The sequence below is a fragment of the Cheilinus undulatus genome, linkage group 3, assembly GCF_018320785.1.
Source record: "Cheilinus undulatus linkage group 3, ASM1832078v1, whole genome shotgun sequence".
Taxonomy (NCBI): domain Eukaryota; kingdom Metazoa; phylum Chordata; class Actinopteri; order Labriformes; family Labridae; genus Cheilinus; species Cheilinus undulatus.
The window spans coordinates 14,351,524-14,373,990 of record NC_054867.1 but is presented as its reverse complement, the minus strand read 5'-3'; the positions used below and the strand labels follow the sequence as shown (position 1 = coordinate 14,373,990).

Sequence of the window (22,467 nt, the reverse complement as noted above, 5' to 3'; positions counted from 1 at the left end):
CTTCAGATCGTACATCTCTGACGACCAATCTCTCATTTATCTGAGGCGCCATATAGCTCAGGAATTTCCACATAAAATCGGATTAAACTTTCATTTAGGGTAAGGGTTTAGGTAATGGATTGGATACCAAAAATTAAATGTTGACCAAAGCTAACCTGCAAAACCTGATTACAAGACGTTTAATAAAGCTGAGTCAGCAGTCTGCTTACACAATAAAAGCTTATCCTCCATGAAAACATTATATTCCAGCAAGCATAGCTTATGTAGCTCCACTGCAAATAACAGAGCTACATAGATAATGGGGCTAAAGCTAAGCTCACAAAACAGCTACATAAGCCAAGTGTTTAAGTTAGCTTAAGCTATGTCTGCTAAAGCTAACTTAGCTACAGATAGCAGAACTACATAACTAATTAAGTTAAAGCTAAGCTCACAAAGCAGCTACGTAAGTCTTACTCACATTTTTTATGTATGTATGTTAGCTTTAGCTACATTTGCAAAAGCTCATGTTGCTAAAGCAAACTTAGGTACATTGACTCACGCAGTAATGTTAATTATGTAGCTACTATAGCTTTGTTTGCTTCAGCTGAAGCTAACATTGCTAAAGGTAACTTAGCTACATTTGCTCATGTAGTAACACTAATTATGTACCTACCATAGCTGTGTTAGCTTTAGCTGAAACTAATGAAGCTAAAGTGAGCCACTGTTGGTATAACTACTTCTTAAATGGGTCAATGCACAATTTAATACTGGACTTCTAATCTTTTTTTGTTTTATTTATTAAATGTTTCTTAGTCTGTAATGTTTGCAATATGGTTATTTTGTGATATAGCTACCAGATTTGTTTATAAATTAAGTTGAATTTTTGAGTAAACATCTAAAAATGGAAATATATTGTTACGGTAAATTACAGCACTTCTGTTCTGAGATACATAGCATCCCAGGTGAATGGTCCTTGAGAGTCTCTGTCAGAGATGTACGGTCTGCAGCCATGACACTTTTGTGTCCAGCAGTGACAAATTTGGGGTATGAAAAGGGCTGGATTAATTTTATCCTCATTGCCAAATAAGAGCCAAACTATTCAGAGCTGTGGTATATTTTCATTTAAAGAGTTGTAGAGTTATTGATTAATCGCCCAGCTCTATGATATACTGGACAGTTTGACATGTGCTCCATCCTAAGCCTTTGGCCATAGATGATGTATTTGGGTACACAGACACATCCTCTGCATCAGTGCTTCAACTGTTAACAACCTCAAAAATGAATGCAATAGGCACAAGATGCAATTCCTGCATTGGTGGTAGGGTTGATCTAGAGACAGAAGGGACATTAAAGTGTCACTGCACAGTGACGAACATGCCTGTCAAACTATTTGGTAAAAAAAATTCTGTTTAAGAAGTCAATAATTAAGCCTCAAGAAATAAAGAAAAAAACATAGGTGTATCGTTTCACTGAGTCACCAGGTAAACTGGTGACTTTCAGTCAAGTGTACCCATGCATGTGTTTGTATTAGTTTTTTCATCAAATACAATCTGATGAGTATATTCTGACAACATAATGAAAACTAAACAATGGGTCATTTATGTGGAAACTGTGCAAACCCATTAGACTGAAAGTCATCGGTTAACTGGCAGTAATTAAAGCAAAGGACCAGACTGTTCTGTTTGTGCATGATGGAAATGTTTGAGAAACAGAGCGCTGATGGTGTACTGTGAGACAGGTCATGAGTCACCAGTGCTGATCTACTAAATACTGATGTTATATAGTTTTCACTTAAAATTACCTCCATTATCACTGTTGCCATGTTTTTAGTTTACATCCCACACCACATATATAGCTTATATGGCGTATACGCTTCTGGATGCATGTGATTGCAAGATAAGACAACAAGTATATATATATATATAGCCCAAACTTAAACCTTGCAAACATTTTAGGTGGCTGGCATTAGGCAGAAATTATGGAAACTGCATGATAGCTATTATTTAGGGTTTATCAATATCTACCCTTTGATGAAATTACACCCTTTCTCCCAAACTCATACAAACACAAACACTAAAACCTGAAGACCTCTATTTTTCATAATTACAACCATCTGTGCAAAACTTTCAAGAATCATTCTACATTTTAAAAATACACTCTTCCCTAGAGGAAGATGATCAGTGACGATATTTGATAGTCAACACTGACTTTCTCAACAATGACTGCAACCTTTTCTAAACCTTCACAAAGCACTTCAATGTCTTAAAATGCCTTGCCATAACCATGACTGTGACGGATCAGAAAATAGAGTGGTAAATTATTTTAGCTTCACCTGTTCATAACGGATTGGAAAGTACCCGAAAAACACAGCACTCTTCTGAGTCATTCTAAGGCCATGATAAAGCACCCATTTTGTCATTTATTTTGAAGGACTCTCTCCCTTTCAGCCAAGTCACAGCTAGGCTGCTCCTGCGTCATGGGATAACAACTCTCATTAGAGAAATTGTGTTCTCTCTCTGAGTTGGACACTTGATGCTCTCATTGCATCTCCTCCTCATGCTTCCTAAACACATTTTAAATTCCAAAAGAACAAATCTAATCAGACAGAAAGAGTCCTTTAATTAAACTGAAGGGTGGGATGTAATACGTCCGCTTCAGCAGAGGATGCCTAATTGGAATTATCCATTTGTTTAGATGGGAGGGAGGCTTAGCATGCTTGAAATGTTGCACTCATCTGGAAGCAAAGGAAGGCAGACTCTTCTAGGGATTCAGACTGAGAGCCTGATAGCACTCATGGCATGCTTGAGTCTTCAGTTAGCTGGTTTTGTTGCACCAGAGGCTTTTAAACAAGGCTTTGTGCTCTTCTTAAAATATAAAGAACAAAATAGGGTAACGCTGGTTTAGACAAGCCACTTCTTGTAAAATCTACCTTAAAATTCAGTGTGAAGCCATTTTTCTTCAGAGGGCACAAAGTTAGAGACGCCCAAACTTTCTTACAGATCCATTTCACGGACCAGGGGATGACATCTTTGCGTAGACCTTCTGGTTTGCTTTGAGACTTGTACGCCTCCAGCCTAATTAAAACTGAAGCCATTTCCACAAATCAGACAGCATATTTTTTAAGAAGTAAACTGGGTAAACTGGGCCAATACTTTTGGAACAAATAAGGAAATTAAACTTATTATAGGGTGGAAACTCAAAGGTGAAATAGTTTTTTCCTCTTTAAAGTGACTGTAATTTCATAATTGTGCAAAAATAAAATAGGTCTTTTTTTCTATTCGATTCTTTAAAAGGAAGTCCAACTGGTTTCCAATGTAGCTTGACAAAATGTGCGTCACGGCCATTTTTATCAGCTTCAATGAGCCTGAAGGGATTGCACTCGTGATGTAAGCTGCAATTAAGATCCTTCAGATAGCATATGTTTGTTTGTATTACTTTCTTGTGCTAGTTTGAGTCAGGGAAAGGAAATTTTAACCTTTCAAAGTAATCTATCCAAAGGTGCATTTTTGCTTTTACATTTGATTTGATTTATTTCATAAGAAAAAAAGCTATAACAGACCAATAGAACAACCACAATAAATAAAACAAAGGTGCATTAAGAGGACAGCCCAAATAAGCTTTAAAGCTTTTAGAATGGGGCCCAGACACAAAACAAATCATAAGAACACAATGCACAGAGACACAACAAATAAAAGAACAAGCAATGCAGTAGTCCTCCAACAGTTCATTAGTCTACTAATAAGTCAGTCGTAATGAGTTCTTTCTTCAACAGTAGCACCATAAAGCACCTCCAGGATCCAAAGAAAACAGTAGATAAGCTCTGCACAAGCAGTCCCAGTACTGCCACTGATACATCAGCACCAGGAGATTGGAATACAAAGGCCAGTTCAGAAACAGAAAACAAGTGTTAGGAATGATAGGCAATGTAGAGTACCTCGCCTTTTTCTTTCTTTGCCTGTTTTTGTACATTTTTTTTTTACTGTTTTTCATATGGGAAATAAACAAACACAAGATGGACATGGATTGCCTGGCAGTCTTGAATGCATCATGCCAGCAGTGTGTGCAATTGACAGCCGACCCATACTTGAATGAAACTGGTCCTTATTTTAGAGTTTAAGCTCACAACGCCTTCCAGAGCAAACAAGGCCGGATGCTTGATTAAGTTCCTCCTAAAAACGTGAAAATGTGACATTCTTATGCTGTCATCTAGCTTATTCCATAGCTGTGGTCCTCTGCTACACTCAGGCATTACAGTTTTGGGGTTCTTTTGTCCTGTGGTGTTTTTCTTAGTTTCATATGCATAGAGAGGACAGCAGTTTGTAATGAGATCACATGACCTACAGTTCATTCCCAGTATTACCTGATACATGCATTGTGATAAATATTGCTCTCGGTGGATACATGCAAACATCATCTGCATAACAACATACCTGTCTTACAAATTACAATTTACCAAGGTGGCTGAGATACCTCAAAAACTACCGCTAATATAGCATAAAGGGGGATGTATTTACTCTTCTTTGATGTTGTAAATTAACACAAAGCCGACATTAAACTGTAACCTGCCTAGAATATTGCCTGGCTTGCTTGTTCACACTTGTCCCTCACAGCAGGAACTTTTCCTGTTTGTCAGTGGACAGGTTGGAGAAAGGAAAAATACTAGGGGGAAATTTCAGTGTGCAGAACTGTGTTGTTTGCATTGGAGCTCAGATTAGGCAAAAAAACTCCAACCTGACCTAACCTGATCCAGTGCATGTTCTCTCTGTCTGTCCCGTTACGTTAGTGACTTGCTACTTTCTCTCCACAGGTGAGTAACTGCAAGCTGTGAGGCCTCTTCCTCACTGGTTACCCACTGAACTATTGTTAAGTGTGCTCATAGTGTGAAACATGCTGGCAATGCTGCTTTTCAACAACTTTTCTCCCTCATCATCTCAGCATGCTGTCATTTGTACAGTTGGTCTGCACTGAGGGAATTAAACTAAAACTGAAAGACAAGAAAAATAAAGAAAAATGGACAAAAAAAATGTAGGGGTTAACATACTTATACTACCAAGTCTGACAGAGAGTATCTGACTGACTTCAAGTCAACCTGTCCAGGGTCCGTTGGCAGTGGTTAGGGGCTTGACCCAGCCTGGTTCTGGGCCGTTGGCTACTTCTGGGTCATTCTCAGGCTCAGACAAAGAATCAAACCTCTAGCTGTGTTTCTATCTAGTGCTGTAGGTTAGGCATCAGATAAGCCTCAAAAAACTGAAGCACAAGGAAAAGCCATTCATATGCTCTAGTTGTGTGATGGTACTGCCCAATATGTGGCCCTCACACTTGCTCAGACTGACTGAGTGTGCCACATCTTTAGCCAACCAGGGGATTGACTGCTTTGTCTGCAAGCCAATAGGATTACTCATCATTGGTAGAGAGTGAAGCTCAGTGAAACAAAATTTGAGAGGAATATTTCTTAATAATATGGCATGACACGAAACATTCACCTGCAAAACCATTATGCTAATCTCTGTGATGCACTATATGGGTAAAAATAGTTGACCACCTGACCATTACAACAACAGGGACTGTAATGACATTGTATTCAAATGCATACTTTAATATGGAGTTGGTCCCATTTTTGCAGCTAAAATAGCATCCATGTAGATTTATGAGGTCGGGTGCTGAAGTTGGACGAGAAGGCCTGGCTTGCAACTTCCGTTACAGTTAATCCCAAAGATGCTCAATGAGGTTGAGGCCAGGCCTTTGTGTGGGCCAGTCAAGTTCTTCCATACTGAACTCATCAAACCACGTCTTTATAGTCCTTGCTGTTGCCATCAAGTTGGAAGCATAGCATTGTCCAAAATGTGTTGGTATGCTGAAACATTAAGATTTCCCTTTACTGGAGATAAGGGCCTAGCCCAGACCCTGAGAAACAGCCCCATATCTTTATCCACCCTCCACCAAACACAGTTAGCACAATGCTAAACCCAGACTCAACCATCTGACTGCCAGTGAAGCGTGACTTATCACTCCACAGGACAGGTTTCAACTTCTCCACAGTCTGCGTGCTTTACACAACTCCATCTGATGCTTGGCATTGAACTTGGTGATGTGAGGCTGGCATGCAGCTGCTTGAAGCAGCAGGGCAGGGCATTGACCCTTTTATGCACCAGGTGATTTAGCAGTCGCTGACCCTGGTACAAGATCTTCCCCTTCATGGCTGTTGTTCCTAAATGCTTCCACTTTCTAATCATTTCACTTACAGTTGACTGTGGAATATCCAGCAAGGATTCAATTTCACAAACTGTCTTACTGCATAGGTGGCATCCATCACTAAGCTCTCCAGAGCAACCTATTTTTTTTTTTTTTTAAAGGTTTATTTTGGGCATTTTTGTGCCTTTATTTGACAGAGGAGGACAGGGGATAGAGTCGGAAACAGGGATGAGAGTGGGGGAGAGACATGTGGTAAAGGGCCTCAGGCTGGATTTGAACCCGGGCCGTCCGCGTACATGGGGCTCGCCTTAACCACTCGGCCACCTGCGCCCCGCGGCCTATTTTTTTTATCACAAATGTGGCAACGGGTCTGATTGAAACACCTGAATGCAATAATTACCAGGTGTGGTTGAATGCTTTTGTCCATATAGTGTATCTTCTGCCTCCTTGGCTTTTAAATGTCCACTTTACTAAACCACATAACCATTTGTAACACAAGCTTTCAAAGAAAAGAAATTGCCTCCAAGAACAAGCCTATTTCACTGAAGCGATGTCACTCAACCTATTTTCTCTGACTTCAAAAAGCTCCTCTTAAGCCACTGAAAAAAAGTACAACTGCTCTCTCGGTCTGTGTAGTACCCCAGTGACAAGTGAATCATCTTTGAAGTGTAAAACTGTTGGAGTGCTCCCTGAAATTTTAAACAATGACCTCTCTGTGCCATTTTGAGTCTACCAGCCCACGGTGCCAGATGTGGTTTTAAAACCCTAACTCTAGGTTCAGAAGCATTTACTGAGGATTACACCCACAGAAAAAAGGTGTGCACTACTTTCCCTCTTGAGTTAGATTTCAGTATTCCATTTAAAACCTCACCTCGGCCTGCTGCATCCCATGACAGCGCATAAATTGCCGGCTGATAGAATTTTAATGATGTGTTTGAAGTGGGAGGTAGAGCGATGGATCTGGCGGAGGGTGAAGGTCATGAGAGGACAGCTCTGTTTTCAACACCTCTCCACGCGGCACTCTCTTTGTGTCGCTGAGTGGCATCTCCAAGTGGAGTCTCTTCTCACTGTGTCACTCGGCAGTGATGAATTAATTACTCCAGCCTGCCACTCACATACACAACCTGCCTCTACTGGTGTTTGGCTGTGTATTCACGCTGACTTTTTTGATGTTTTCCACGAGTGAGTAACTCATAAAATAGGTTTAAGGTGATTAGATACGAGTTAGAGGGAAATGGATGAGATAAAATAAGGCTCAGCTGCATTTACTTGCTTGACATGCAGCAGGAAAATCAGCTACTGGCTCATTAATGAAGCACAAACCTTTGCTGCATTGCAAATGAAGCACGCTTTATTTACACAAAGTGTTCCTCTTACAAATCTCATCAGCAGTTCTTCTCTGGCACAAAGTCCACCGCATCACAAGCAATTCATTCAATGAGCAGAAACAGCAATTTTGTTGGACTTTAATAAATGCTCTCCTGATTGATCTTCTTGAGTCTGACAGCAGCCCCTGAATACAAGAGCAGCCATTAGTGTAATGTACCACCTTCATCACGGGACAAACTCAGAGCCAAATAAGAGCCTAAGTACATGTTCAGCAACTATTACACGAAGGATCGACTTCCACGCACACGCACGCTCAGAGTTGGTCTTACCAGCTGTCTGATTCCAGCTCCAGTAAGGACTGAGTCCTGTCCGAGGTGCACTGAAGACACCACATGCTGCCTCCTGTGCGCCTAAACCTAACCTTTTACCGCCGACATTTACTCTCCGATTCCCTATCCATCAGCTCAGCACAGCTCAACATCCTGACTGCACAGCTTCACTCCCGGACACATCTTGAGTTCTGGCCTTCTCTCAGAGCCTTACAAGGAGGGGCGTTCGCAGGAAGAGGGAGGGAATTCCTCCAGAGGAAACTGGGTCGTGTGGCAGCGGGAGCACTGGTGCCCCACGGATGAGGAGGGTCTTAAACAACAAGGGGCAATAAGTAAAAAGTAGAACCGGAAAGGGATTCAGTAAGCTCTAGTGGCATCAGAGCGGCTTTATAAATAGAAACAGAATCCGGGTGGCGAGGGAGAAGCCTTGGGAAACCCCCGGATATACTTCTTTAGCCACAATAAAACTGAAGGTACAGCTGCAGTTATGTTGCACATAATCCTTCAGCTTCATATGAGACATATAAACCCTACTAAAACCACTCATCAAAGACCTTTAAAGAGCGCTTAAGATGATGCTATCACTATCACAGCTTTACACACACAATACAGAATGAACAACAGCTGCCCGGCCAGTCGCCCCACAAAGCTATCCTTTAAACAAACAACTATGTTGAGAGGGAATGCTTGACTCACATCCCCTCCCATCTCTGCGCTGATGTTTAGGGTGATTTCCCCCACTCCTATTCCCCGGCCTCAGCCTGCAGACTGAGCAGTGAGGGGCCTATCCATTTCCGTATAATGACATCATTACCCAAACAATGGGCGTGCATCAAGTGGACCAAAGATGTTATCAAACCAAGGCAACCATGCAGCGTGAAGTACAGAGATAACATAAATAATAGCTTTGGCTTGGAAAGATATCTGCTGTGACTGGAAGGCCTTCAAAATGTATGATGCTGCACTTCAACCTCTGATAAACCATATCTCTCGTGCATATTGCACTTTAGAAAAAACCCCTCATATATTTGTATAATATCCTTGATACAGTGTACAGAAGAATGAATGAAGAGGGAATTTCAGAGCTCAGGCAAGGGGTGAAAGCCTTTCATGAAATAAGCAACAGAAAGATAATGATAACGTACAACGTATTCTGATAAAGGGAAGTCAGATGATCTCTCCAAATACAATGATGCACCATCCTGTGAGAATGTTATGGGGAAAGTATGAAAATCAAACAGAGACTTTTATAGTGGGAAGACCAAACATACTGCATGACTGTGCTTAGACCTGCGCTTCCCACAGTTGGCTATCTGTGTATCTTGGTATTGAACAGAGCTAGTATTTTAAGCCAAGCTAAAGTTCTATCTCAAACAATATGGCTTTGAAATTGGCGCAAGATTCACCTGCACACCTTCCAACTTGGAAAAAAGGAAACATAACAAGACTGCAGCTATTTCAGCCTTGCTTGATTGGCTTTGTGACCATTTAAGGACTGATATTAAGATTTTATTAGTAGTTTTAAAGGTTTTCAGTGGATTGGCATGATCAAATCTTATTTCAGTCAGAACCACTTTGACGTGAAGTTATAAGTATTGTCTTTATAAGCAGCTTTAAAGAGAGGCAGAAAGAGAAGCAGCGAAACAAACCCAGAGCAGAGCAGGCATCAGTGAAAACAGGATGACACTGATTAAGTCAGAAGCAGAATAAAGGAGGAGCTGGGGTGGAGGAAGGTTGCAGAGGAAACAGCAAAGCGTAGCCAGAATAGAGCAACTTGATTATGGCAGTAGGAGTGTGATTAGCAAAAAGTGAGGTTAGAGAGAATCAGCTGGCTGTCAGCTGATGAGGGCTTGCATGAGATCAGCTGATCTCAATTATATGGTAGCACTTGACTCCATGGTCTGCCGGAACTAAGCCTAATCTCTTGCATTGTCATACCCAAGTTAGACCAGTGCTTCCCAGCTATGATCCCCACAAAAAAGGGTCAAAAATCAACATTAATTAAACTGTTTCATTAATATAGACCAAAGGTTGACGCATGGTATTCTTATAAAATTATCTTTCTGTAATAAAAGCCTTGAATAATGAAGATGAAGATAATGAAGTTAATGAAGATTTAAAGAATACCAGGGATTTGAGCTGCTCCTAAGTCACTGAACAACTTTCCCAACAACATAAAATCTGCTCAATCACTTGACATGTTCAAGTACAGCTGAATGTCAGCCTCTTTTCAGTGGCCTTCAATACAAGCTATCCTTGATTCTCTCTCTTTATTAAATTTGACTATTCTTATTGCCCAGGAAGTCTTATTATCATACTGTTTTTTGTGCCTCTGTGCTGGGGAAAGCCAGAGATGAAGGCATTTTATTTTTGGGTTGCCTGTCTCTCCATAAATACACCTGTCTGTCCCTTTGAGCTATCTTTGAGAATGGGATATCTCAAAGATCCTTCTAACCTTTTTTTCCAAACTAGCACAAATGTCCACTTTGGCTGAAATGATGAATTTAATCAATTCTGGAGGTCAAAGGTAAAGGTCATTGGACTACATGCTCCTCCTGTGTATGTCTAAAGAATGTTTTAAGGGGAGTTCTTCATACCTTGCACTTATGTCCACTCTCACTTGAGGATCAGCTGATTAGACGAGAGTGCTGTAAGTCAAAGGTCAAGGTCATTTCGCTTCATGTTCATACCTTTGTAAACATGATATCTCAAACAGCCTTTGGAAGGATTAAACAATCTCGACCCCTTCTTCCTCCCTGCCTGGCATTTGCATACCCTGCAGAGATTTGTAACCCCTCTGCTTCACAATTACTGCCAAATAAACAGATATGGCCAAAAAGAAAAAAACACAACAGGAGCTTAAATAACTAAACCTTGATCCCTGACAGAGTCCCATCACAGCCTTGTCATGTGTAGACACTAATTTAGACATTCAGCCCAGCCCTGCTCTACATAATGAAGTAGCTTCCCTTCAGCATTAATTGCAACCATAATGGTGCTAAAGGTAAAACTGCATCACTTATCATCCCTGCTTGTGTCTGAATGCAGAGGGGGAGAGACCGAGACGGCTGCCTTTGATCAGACCTTGGGCTATTTCTGTCCCTCTCATCTCTATCTTGACAGTGAAGATCCAGACTGAACTATAGTTAAGAGAGCAGGGATGTATTTTTATCTCACAGGAGTCGGAATCTGTGCCATATGTCTAACAGTAACTTTGAATAAACATTAGCTCTGTGATAGATGTTTTTAACAGCTGTGACTGTCCCTTTATGTTGGCAAACAAATTTAAAAATGAGCATTTGAAGAGGTTAAGGAATGTCATTGGCATTGGAACCATTTGGTCTGAAAGGCTAACAGCAGAGGATGTGAGATGAGGAACTAAAACATTGTTCAGATAAGCTTGCTAAATGTGGGCTCAAAGCGCTGATTAATGCAGTTAAAATGCAGAGTTACCATAATGACATGTGCTTATTAATCTACAAAGACCTAAATGAGGGGGAAGCTATAGAGACACAAAGACATCAACAACTTTAAGATAATAGCAACCTACACGCTGTCTGCTATTTTGGTACAAAAACATTCTTACAGAAAAGCAAACCAATCCTCCCCTGACGATGGTGAGCATCCAATCTTGAATGTACATTCAACATAAATGGTCAAAAATGTAGGAAGTTATTTCCTCAGTTTTCTTGAAGTGTTATTAACTGTTTAAATGCTCAAGTCTGAGTCTAAATAGTGCAGATTTAATATGAATTCATTTAGTGAAGCTTAGTGAAATCATGGTGAAACAGCTTGCTTGTGTCTTGAGGAATTGACAAGACTTCAGGAAGTAACTACATCAGGCTGGTACACAAAAAATGTGAATGCCAGGCTAAAGTAGTGGCAACCTTTTTGTCAGACATATACTGGGCTCTGTTGGAGTCAAATGGGTTCAGCAATGGTCCACATTGTGTTTCCTCTGTCAAGAGACGGAAAAGAATCATCACTTTAAGTGATGAGCTACATACTGAGAGTTATCCACCCATCTATTTTCTATACCGCCTATCCCATTGATGGTTGCCCATCCCTGCTGTCATTGGGCGAGAAGTGGGGTACACCCTGGACTGGTCACCAGTCAGTCACTGGGCTGACATTTAGAGGCAGTCTTATACTCACACCTACTGCCGATTTAGAGTCACCAGTTTACCTAATGAGCATGTCTTTGGTGGGAAGAAGTGGGAGTACATGCATGGGGAGAACATGCAAACTACACCCAAAAGGCCCTGACCCAGGAGCGCACCAGGAACCCTCTTACTGTGGGGCAACAGCACTGACCCCTGCGCCGTTGTGCAACCCCATACTAAGAAGTAAGAACACAAATTGCTACTATGATGTCAAGCTACTACTAAGCTAGCATGGTTAGTGCCATCCATTTAACAGCCCGCCTACCAAGTAAGGACATGGCTAGATACAGAAATGCAAGCAAGATCAAGGGATTTACCATACCAGACTGTTCCAACTGTAGAAATCTGTAAAAACTGAGTGGACAAACTGGAATACCTGGTGGAAACAAACTGTTGGTGACACAATAGATTTAAACTGTTTTTATCCAAAGTGTTTCTTAATAACTTTAATTTGTTCTGTTTATTCTTTCCCCCCCCTTCTCTTCTCTTATTTATTAAGTCTTCTATCCGTTTGGAGCTATAGTCTACTTTTATTCCTACGTGGAAATCATTGGTGTATTTAGAACCAGAAAAGAAAGTCTCTACTATTTATTTTTTTCCATTTTAAAGATTTACATAAACTTGGCCATAACAATACATTTTGTTAGATTTATTTGTTTTGTTAATTTGTTCCTACCCGTCTAAGTAGATGGCGCTAAGTAGAAAAGAAAATGAAAGAGAGTGGGGGAAGACTGGGACTCCAACCAACCTGTTTACTTTGTTTTAATCAAATAAATGTTTTCCAGTTCTGCTTGTCAAGCAGATTTGCCTGATTGTCATCAGGCAAGCTCCAATCCATAACGTTTGTGCTAAACCAAAAACTGCTCTGACCAATCAGCGCTCAGATATAGCTAGCAGCACTTTAATAGGACCTGGACCAAGTTTCTTTATTAGACAAAGACCAGAGAACAGCTCTGAAAGCTTTTCATGACAGAAAACATGTTTTGCTCTTCTGCCAACCTGTTTCAGCACGAGTTAGCAATCACTACTGGTAGGTGAGTTTTACTGTTAGCCAGTGTATACATCGGCTACCTGCATGGTAGCTATTAGCTTGGATGTAACAGTAGAAAAGCAGCAGTTTGATCAGACTGAACCATATTTCTTTATCATAACAACAGCAAAGAGCCACACTGAAATCTTTTCCTAGCAGAGATGTTTTTGTCACTGACATGCTTCACCGTTAAAACACTATCACAGCAATAGTCTGTATGGCTCAGGTTAGCATTGGAGCTGTACATGTCTGCTACCTCGTTTTGTCTTGTTGCTCTGATTGGCCTGTAATGGATGTGACCACAGAGTGTTCGTCCTACGATTTCAGAGAACTTGAAAAATCCTGCTATTCCTGAATGCTTTTGTACAGCAGCGTTTCTAGATGAATGTGAAATAAATCCATGCAATATAAAACAGTCTATTTGGCATGTCAGGTATAAAACTAATGCATCTATTTTAATCTATTCGCCATTGTTTACAGGCATTAAGCATGGCTAAACCACACTTATAGTAACTGCCTCTTTTTCCTTAAATGATGCTGATTGGTCAGGTCATCTCCGACTAGGAAAATGCACATTAAGCTTTGCAATGTCAGACATGAAATCCAGCCAATCAATGGGGTGCTTTGCTCAATCTTGAAGGTGTGTTGAGATAACATTTCCTGTGAACTAGAGATCGATGTGTTAAACTTAAGACAGTTTTTCCTCCACTGTGCAACCAGTCTTTGTAAGTTTCTCCTATGACTTTGTGTTGCATGTGCAGAATGACCTCAAGACTCTTGAAGAATTAAGACTCAGCTGTAATATGAGAGATTAAACAATGACTTGAGATATGTACACTCTCATAATAACCTTGAGTCTCGTGTTGCAAATTAGACATGCCATCTTTTATTGCAGCTTTCATGTCCCTCCACTGATTTGTATGCACTCTCAACTTTATCACCTTCAAATCCCACTTAAAAGCATCTGAGGGATTCATGACACAGCTGTTCTTTCTAGAATAGCTGAATATCTTGGGCAAGTGCAGCGAGAAAACCCAACAGCAGACGTCTCTTTTAGGCTCTCATGTTACAGACACCTGCCCTGCTCTGTCGAGACTCCAAAGTGGAAGCAGCAGGATCTGTCGTCTTCTTATAATCCCTCCATCAGTTGCTCCTCAGCAGGCCAGACAAAAGTTATCACCGCTCTGGTCTTACTTTATCAACCATTAAAGACCCCATTCTTCTTCTAGACATCCGTCTGCTTCCATCTACAGGTTCAAATCCTCTTCACCGCCTCCTCCCACATTCAGGGGATGCGCCACTCCCTCCGCAGAGATACATTCAACATATTGCATGAGACTACTTCTCATCCTGGAGGGACAAAAATAGTCATTGACAGACACTGCATTTTCTGCTTGGCTTGGTAAGTAAATTGACCCGTCTGTGTGAGTGGGGAGGCTGGAGACAAATGTGTCTGCATGTCCACCTCCCCAGATGCTACGGTCTGCGGCTGAAAACAGCAGCACAGGTGATTAGAAACACAAAGAGCACAGCGCTACACGATCTTGATGAAATTCACCACACAGAGGCACACGGGAGAGAGATATTTAACAAAGGGGGTCTGATAAATGTGCTGTAATGTTAGGGTTGCAGTAGCTCTGTAACAGTGATTCATCAGGAGAAATGTTTAATATTCAACCTGATTCAGCTTAACAGATTGTAGCGGTTGCCTTTAAATAGTTGGTCAACAGAAAAACCCCTCACATGGGGCTGTTTGTACCTTAGTGCTGTTTATTTTCACCATTTATGATAAAAGCTTCCTGTTGCAGCGGCGCCTGGCTATTTCTTTTACTCAACATGCTCTGCTATGCAGAGCTTGGTGACTCATTGTGGGCAGCAAGTGATGAGGTCAGATCCTTGACGACAATCATCATAATGTAAATATTACATAATCACATGATAATCTGTTCCACGTGAGCCAGCTGACCGATGAGCAATGACAATCATCATATTTGTCATTTCTGAAGTGTTTGATTTGCTGCTGGTCACTGTTATACTGTATGTATAGTTTGCATCAGAAACTGAACTCATTTACATTCAACTCTTTATTCCAAACCCCCCGATGAGTGTTCTTAAGTCCTGACAGAGTCAAGCAAGTCTTGGAGCAATAATGAAATATTCTCCCATATCATCTATGCTGAACAGCAGTTGCTTTCCTTCTTCACTGTCTTTCTTGGCACTTTAAAAGTCCTTTGTATTGATAGAACAGTATGACACAAAAGCAGCCTTCAGATGGAACTTGTAAGGTTTTAAAGTCATGTAGGAAATGCTAAGCCTTCGAGTGGTAACCCTACAGAAACACCATTGCTAGAAAACAACAACATGGATGCCAGAACATCAATTGTGTGCATCCTGTCTTTGTATGCTAAGGCCAAGGATATAGATGGATTTGTAGACATGTGAGCCCGATGACATGCAAACGGGAGAGAGAAAAGATACAGTCAAGCTCTAAATGGATCTGCATGCTGCAGTTATCATAAGAAAATGTCTACATACAATAGGTATGATCCCTGCACTTTACAAACTACAGATTTTCCAACAGGCTAACCGATTTACTTGGAGTAGACATGAATCATGTTAAAAATAAATAAATAAATAAATAAATAAAATCAGATAAAAACTTCCCCTTAAGGTTAGGGTAAGGGTTGGGATACCAAAAGAAAACAGCCTGACCTGCAAAATCTGATTGCAAAATGTTTAATTAATGAAGCCAAGCAAACAGCATAAGCAACATGGAGCTGAAGGAGCTAAAGCTAGGCTCATAATGCATCTATGCAAACTATGTAACCATGTTATCTATGTAGCTAAGTATGTTTTTGCTATGTTTGCGAAAGGCAACTTAGCTACAGATAACGGAGCTGCTTAGATAATGTAGCTAAAGTAAAGCTCATACAGTAGCTATGTAAGCTACATAGGTACATCCTTTATGTAGCTTACAAAGCTGCTACTCCATTTGCTTAAGCTCATGTTGCTTAAGCTAATGTAGCTACATTGTTATATAGTACTCTTAATTACATAGTAAGCTTAGCTATGTTAGCTTTAGCTAAAGTGAATGTGGCTAAGTGAGCTACCATTTATGTAACTACTTCTAAAACGGGTCTATACATAGTTGGACCTATGACCTTCTTCTTTTTTAAATTTATAAAATGCTTAGTCTGATGTTTGCAATGTGCTTATTTCTTGATTGTTACTGCCAGATTTTGTTTATGAATAAAGATGATTTTTTTTTTTTTTTTAAGATTTATTTTTGGGCTTTTTATGCCTTTATTGATAGCGGAGGACAGTGAATAGAATCAGAAATAGGGATAAGAATGCTGGGGAGAGACATGCGGGAAAGTGCCACAGGCCGGATTCAAACCCCGGGCGACTGTGTACATGGGGAGCACCTTAAACTACCAGGCCACCTGCACCCATAAAAATCGATCAAAAAAACATCTAGATCTGGAAATATGTTGTTCTGGCAAATAATGGCACACTAGATATGCAGCGTTTCAGATGAATGGTTTGTGAGAGTCAGATATGTAAGAACTGCAGCCAGACCCCTCACTTGTTGTTTAATAAACACTTAAAAGCCAAACAGGTACCAAATGAAGAGCTGTTTGGGAGACAGTTGAACTGAATTGAATTTATTTGATAGGGATGATGCAGTTTAACATAGTTTCATTACGGAAGATGAAGCAGATGTGCTGTGTGGAGTTTATAACGATTGCTAATTTCCAACTCTTGCCCCTAGTTGGGCCAAGTCATTATTATTACTGAGCTGAACCAAATGATCCAGATCTCTTAAAAGAGACAGATTTCCCACTACAACAAGCAAAACTGGAAAGACATCTAGCAAGATCAGGGTTAACTGAAAAAACATGCCGAACTGTACTGAACCAAACCAGACTACATGGTGGAAACGAACCATACACAACCAGGCAACATCTGGAGTGGGGAAATAGCAATGATCTTAAACAATGAGTTCTTAATAATGCCAGTTAGTTCACCTTAATTATGCAATAGAACAAAATGTACCAAAAAGCCAAGCTGATGAAAAACATGTTAAATAAAACATGCAGTCATTAACTGTGTTTTCCATTGCCTTACCAAACTTGGACCAAACCTCCAGCATATTTTCACAAGTGGGCACACCAGCATGTCAGCGCATTTATAATTATCTCTTATGTTAGCGTCATGTCCTGTTTACTGACACTGGGGAAAAGTCATTTGGACATGAAAACAGCGATCTAGGCAGGGACTGCCCTCACGCTCTGGCCTGAGTCCAGCTGCATCCCCCACGCCCCTAACTGAGCATGGCTCGGCCTGGCCCAGAAGGCTGACTGTGTCTGTAAAGCTGTTTGGCTTCACTTCAACCCCGTAATCCCTGAGCTCAGAACGCGCTCACGTGTGGCCTTCAGAGTGCGATGGTGGCCCTGCCCTCTCAGCTTCAAGCCTCTCCACCAGAGAGAGAGAGAGAGAGAGATAGAAAGTCGGGAGAGGGAGGATTAACTGAACTCACTTTGGCTGCCTCGGTGCACATGCATGTTAGTCCTGGTCAGTGGAGAAAACATAGCTCATGCTGCACACTTAAAGACAAATACCATCCACATGCAAGCATCGATGCATTTGTGCATCATCTATAATATACTCAGTACATTAAGTCAACAAGCTGCAGGGTCAGATTCCCACAGATGGAAGCACTAGAGATGTAGTGTTGATGACCGTATGGCAATAAACCTGGACAATGTTTATGCTAAGCTGGGGTAGACCTTCTGACAGAGAGCAGTTATTTAGCTTATCTCTGCTAATCCTCCTGCTCTAACTCACCCTCCGTCCTCTTCCTGAGCTGCCTATAGGCTAAACCAACACCATTACCCTGCAGCATTGTGTGTGAGAGAAACCCCTGATGAAGGCTCAGGCAGATTTAAAGGACTTACAAATGAGGCTTGTTTTAGGAGTATGATATAATTGCAATTGCAGGAGCATTAGCTAAGAACGTGTAAAAATTTAAATCAACATCTCGCAAAGAAAGTAGACCAAGAAGTTTGGATAGTAAAAAGATGCAGACAGATAATTTAAATCATTAGGATAAAAACAAAAAGAAATGAGAGCACCTGAGTCTTTTCGTCTCCCATTACACAGCAAAACTGTTCAGACGCCTCTGAGGTAAGTCGGTCAAGGTTTCAACACAAAGTTGGCAAGAGAACCATGCAAGGTGTTGCCAAAGGATTGTTTGGGTACAGGGTTTCTGTAGGGTTTAATCTAGTTAGTGTAATTAAGTGAGTTGTATGACTTATTTCCCTGATAATGTGCACCCTAAGCCCTATTTGCATTCGTGGAAAATACCTGAAAACAACCTGAAGTTCTAGGAATGAGCAGTTTGAACACAAACAGGTGAGTCTTTCAGTCTGATATTACTATAGATTTTTCTTGCAAGCATTGAAGTTAATTTTCTGTGTGAGTTTGGGTGTGCTGACTGAGAACAAAGCAAGAAATAGTTAAGAAACTTCACTGCAGGCTAGTGGGATGTTTCTGTTTTGTTATCCATGCAAAACAAACCACTGTGTAATGACTGGTACAATCTTTTTGCATGTATTTTAAAAACTTAATTTATAAATTTTGTGTTTTCCTAGAAGAGATACGCAAATTACCAAATTATGGTGATTAAAGGCAGAAACTTCCATCAAAGCTTTGTAAAGTTATGCCTTGCTGCCTCCTGAGACCCCCTCCTCCATTTAACAGAGACAGTCTCATGCCATCAGGTACATTTGTGGGTAGCTAACTCAGGTAGATTTCAGGGGAATTCTAGACCCTAGAAGAGGATCTGGGCCCATTTCAGGGTCATGTAGTCTGACCTTATTGGCTCTAATCATGGGGGAACAATTAACTAGAGATTTTGACTCAAACGGTCCAATCAGCTTGACTCCTTCTGAGGAAAAACTGGTGAAAAAATACTCCACAATACAGGAAATAAAGCTTTTGAAACTCCTTGGAGAGGACCCACAGACCCCCAACATGTTGCTGAAGGAAATCCTACATGCCTTGAACCAGAAAACAGATATCCTGCTTCAATGCCGGATCTGATGTCTGCAGACTGATTTTTATAAGCGCTAAAATCTCTTGTGTGATGATCCTAAAGTTGCACATATTTAGATCAGGGAAATTAAACAACTTTGGGTGAATGCATACCCTAAAATCTTTCTATCAGACTCTGTTTTTTGGACCATGGTATTTCTAAAACCCTGCATTCTATGGTGGCCTGCCATAGTCTAGGCGTTACCATTATAGTCTAATTTTCCCCACCAGCATCACATATTTTCGTAAAGCTGATATGTGGTTGGTTTGCCCAGCAGTTATCCTGTATGCACACATGAGCTGTGCTGCTGATTATACAGAATTCTTTCAAGAATCAGCTACTTTTTGCCCTGCAGAGCACACCCCCTGACCCCTCCATAGAGAGCTCAGAGTCCCCTTACCACAGTCCCCTTAAAACCTGTAGGAAACACTGCTACGTGAAAATGGCTCTAGAATTTGGTAGACAGGGTTCGACAAAAGGGAGAGAAATCAAACAAGACTAATCGAGTGATCTCAATAAAATGTCTATAAGAAAATATTTCAAGGGAGGTCTACAAAAATAAAAAATCCAGAAACAATGCTTTTAAAAGACAACTGAATTAATTATTTGTTACTAAAGCAACACATTTTTAATTGCATAGTGTTAAGTGTACATCCAAAGTTACAGAGCTTAACAAAGTAAATTCCTATTTCAGTTATCACTACATTTGACACTTCCCCCGTATGAAAGAAGCCCATCTATGTGAATATATAGACTGGGTTTACGATTTACTGTATATGCATAAAATAATTGATGTCACAAATGACAAAGCTGGGCACTGATATTACAAATTAAGAAATGAAGTTCAAATTAAATGAACATTTCAAATATCATAAACGTCAAGGTAATTAAGGTTGCTTTCACACCGTAGGGCCTTTTGGTCTGCTCTAAACAAACTCTGGCTTGTTTACCCGGATAGTCTGGTTCCTTTGAAGTGGTGTGAAAGCTCATTCAAGGAGCCAAACACACAGGTGACCTCTGGTCCGCTTAAAAATGGGGTCACGGTTCTGTTACAAACAAACCCTGGTGTGGTTTGTTTGTGTTGTGAAAGTAAAGCGGAGCAACTTGTGAACCAAAGGCAGGAAGTAGAGTGAAGCGTAGTGATTTACAGATAATATTTACATCATTAATATACTCAAATCTGTCTCATTTTGGCTCACCTTCTTCTTTGGGGTTAATCATTCATCTCATGCAAAGAACAACATGCTGCCTCGCTTGCTGCTCATCATAACACCACTGCAAAAGCAGAAATCCCAACACAGCATAAATTTGATGCTTTTTCATTGTTTATACATATATGGTGGAAAAAGATGGACTTCTGGTTTCGTCTTGTTATACGTTTCCTTTTCTTCTTTGGGACAATAGCACCACAAACATATAACTAATTGTAAAACATATAACATATAAATACAATGTAAAAATGAGCCAAACCACATAAAAGTGCAACAATACTGCACTGCAAAACTCACCTGTCAATGACCTATGATTCAGTGCAACACAATTCAAGAACTTCTGCCCCTAATTTTTGACATCCATTAAAAAAAGGTAATAATATTGATGCAAATGTTACATAAATCTTGAAAGAATAAACTCCAAATGTTTTGAACACCATTAAAGGGTCTTCTGATGCTTAAAAGGACAGATTCCACTTTTCAGAGACTGTTAGACAGCCTTGTTCCCTCCTTTTTCCACCCTATAATTCTGTAATGTCAATACAATCATAGGATAAAAACTGACATGGTGGAGGGACTTTATAGACCCACATTGTAATAAAGCAGATTATATCCTCTCATGTGCAAATCTAGGTAGATTATATCTGAACAGGAGAAAATAAGGTATAGCTGTGCCTCTGACCAACAGAAAATCAATCAGTGTCAAGCCCAGGCATAAATCCTAAAGTGCTGCTTGGTTGTACTTTCTGTGTATGCTTTACATCACAGCTGAGCTTTTATCATCAGTTTCTATCTTCAGAGTTTGTTATTGTCAGCTCTGAAAGCTGTGCAGACAATCTGAGCTGCACCGATGCTATCTGACGGTCCACGACAGGAAACATTTTTCAGATGTCCTCCACAGATACAGACTGACACTGCATCATCAGTCAGTCTAGGGAGTCCCACCAACGGAGATTAATTTTTTATACCAAAACCGATATAACAATTGACTGCTAAGTATCAGATAACACTGAAAGAGCAGCTCAATGCTCTTTTCATACACGGCTGAGGCGTGTCTTTTCTCCGAACGGGACTCTGACGGATCCTGACATGTTTAGTTTGTACTGAAAACTGATGAGAGTCTGGCAGTGACGTATATGCAGGGCGCTGCTGCTTCATTAGTATTCATAAACATTTTGCCATTCCAGCAGGAGCAGCCTGCCTGAGCGTGCTCAGACTCTGTCGGAGAATGGCTGGACACTGGCTATGTGTGAATGAGGAGGTGACTAAACACAAAACCCTGAGGAGAATGGTGAAGAGGAGACAAATAAAACCCAAATAGGATGGGTTTTTGTGCCATTAGAGAACACCCATGATGTGACACACAGATAAAAACTCTACTTCATTGCTGGGGGCAAGGATACATATAAATATAAAATTTTTAAGAATGTGCATGGGCACACCGATATAAATGATTAGGAAAGTAATGCCAGGCTCCAGAGCTAAACCATGATGTGCACAAATATCAGGATGCAAGAAAATAAAGTAGAAGAATCTGAGACAACTTTAAAGTGGCAAAACATGGTTGCAAACATGGGTGAAAAGCTGCAAAAACAGGTTAAAATGGCAACAAAGCAGAACAAATGGCTTGCTGTGACAAAAATGTGAGAAAATGGGTAAAAACCCCCAGCAAATATTAGTTTACAGTGAAAAAATGAGGTAGGGCAATGAGAGAAGAAAAAGAAGAAAAAAGTAAAAAGTGGAAAAAACAGGTAGGAAAATGGATGCAAACAAAGAAAATGGCTGAAAAATGGCAAAAGAGGTAGAAAAGTACATCAAATGCAGCAAAAATGGGGTAAAAATGACAAAAAGATGTGGGAAAATGGGTGGAAGGCAGCAAAAATGGCTTTAAAAGAGGTAGGAAGATGGATGAAAAGTAGAAAATTTGGTTTTTAATTAGAAAAAAATAAGTGGGAAAATAGGTTGAAAGTGGCAAAATGAAGGAAAAATTGGTGAAAAGCAGTAAAAATGGGTTTAAAGTGGCGAAATTAGGCTGGGAAAAGAGTGAAAAGCAGCAGAAAGCAGTTAAAGTTGTCCACACTTGGCAACATTTTGTAAAAAGCAGCAAAAATGGGTTTTAAGCGACAAAAAGAAGTGG

General features: G+C 40.4%; 1 protein-coding gene across 5 annotated transcripts in view; it reads right to left on the bottom strand.

Annotated features, from left to right (window-relative positions):
• Positions 1-22,467, bottom strand: part of iqsec1b (IQ motif and Sec7 domain ArfGEF 1b) — a 356,990-nt gene that overhangs the window by 38,188 nt on the left and 296,335 nt on the right. Inside the window, exon 1 of one of the 5 annotated variants that reach the window (XM_041815658.1) lies at positions 7,830-7,984. The exons of the other annotated variants lie outside the window; for them this stretch is intronic. Coding sequence (XP_041671592.1) covers positions 7,830-7,894 — 65 coding nt within the window. The 5' untranslated portion in view covers positions 7,895-7,984. Of the gene's footprint in view, positions 1-7,829; positions 7,985-22,467 lie in introns of those variants that run through there. 5 annotated transcript variants of the gene reach the window in all.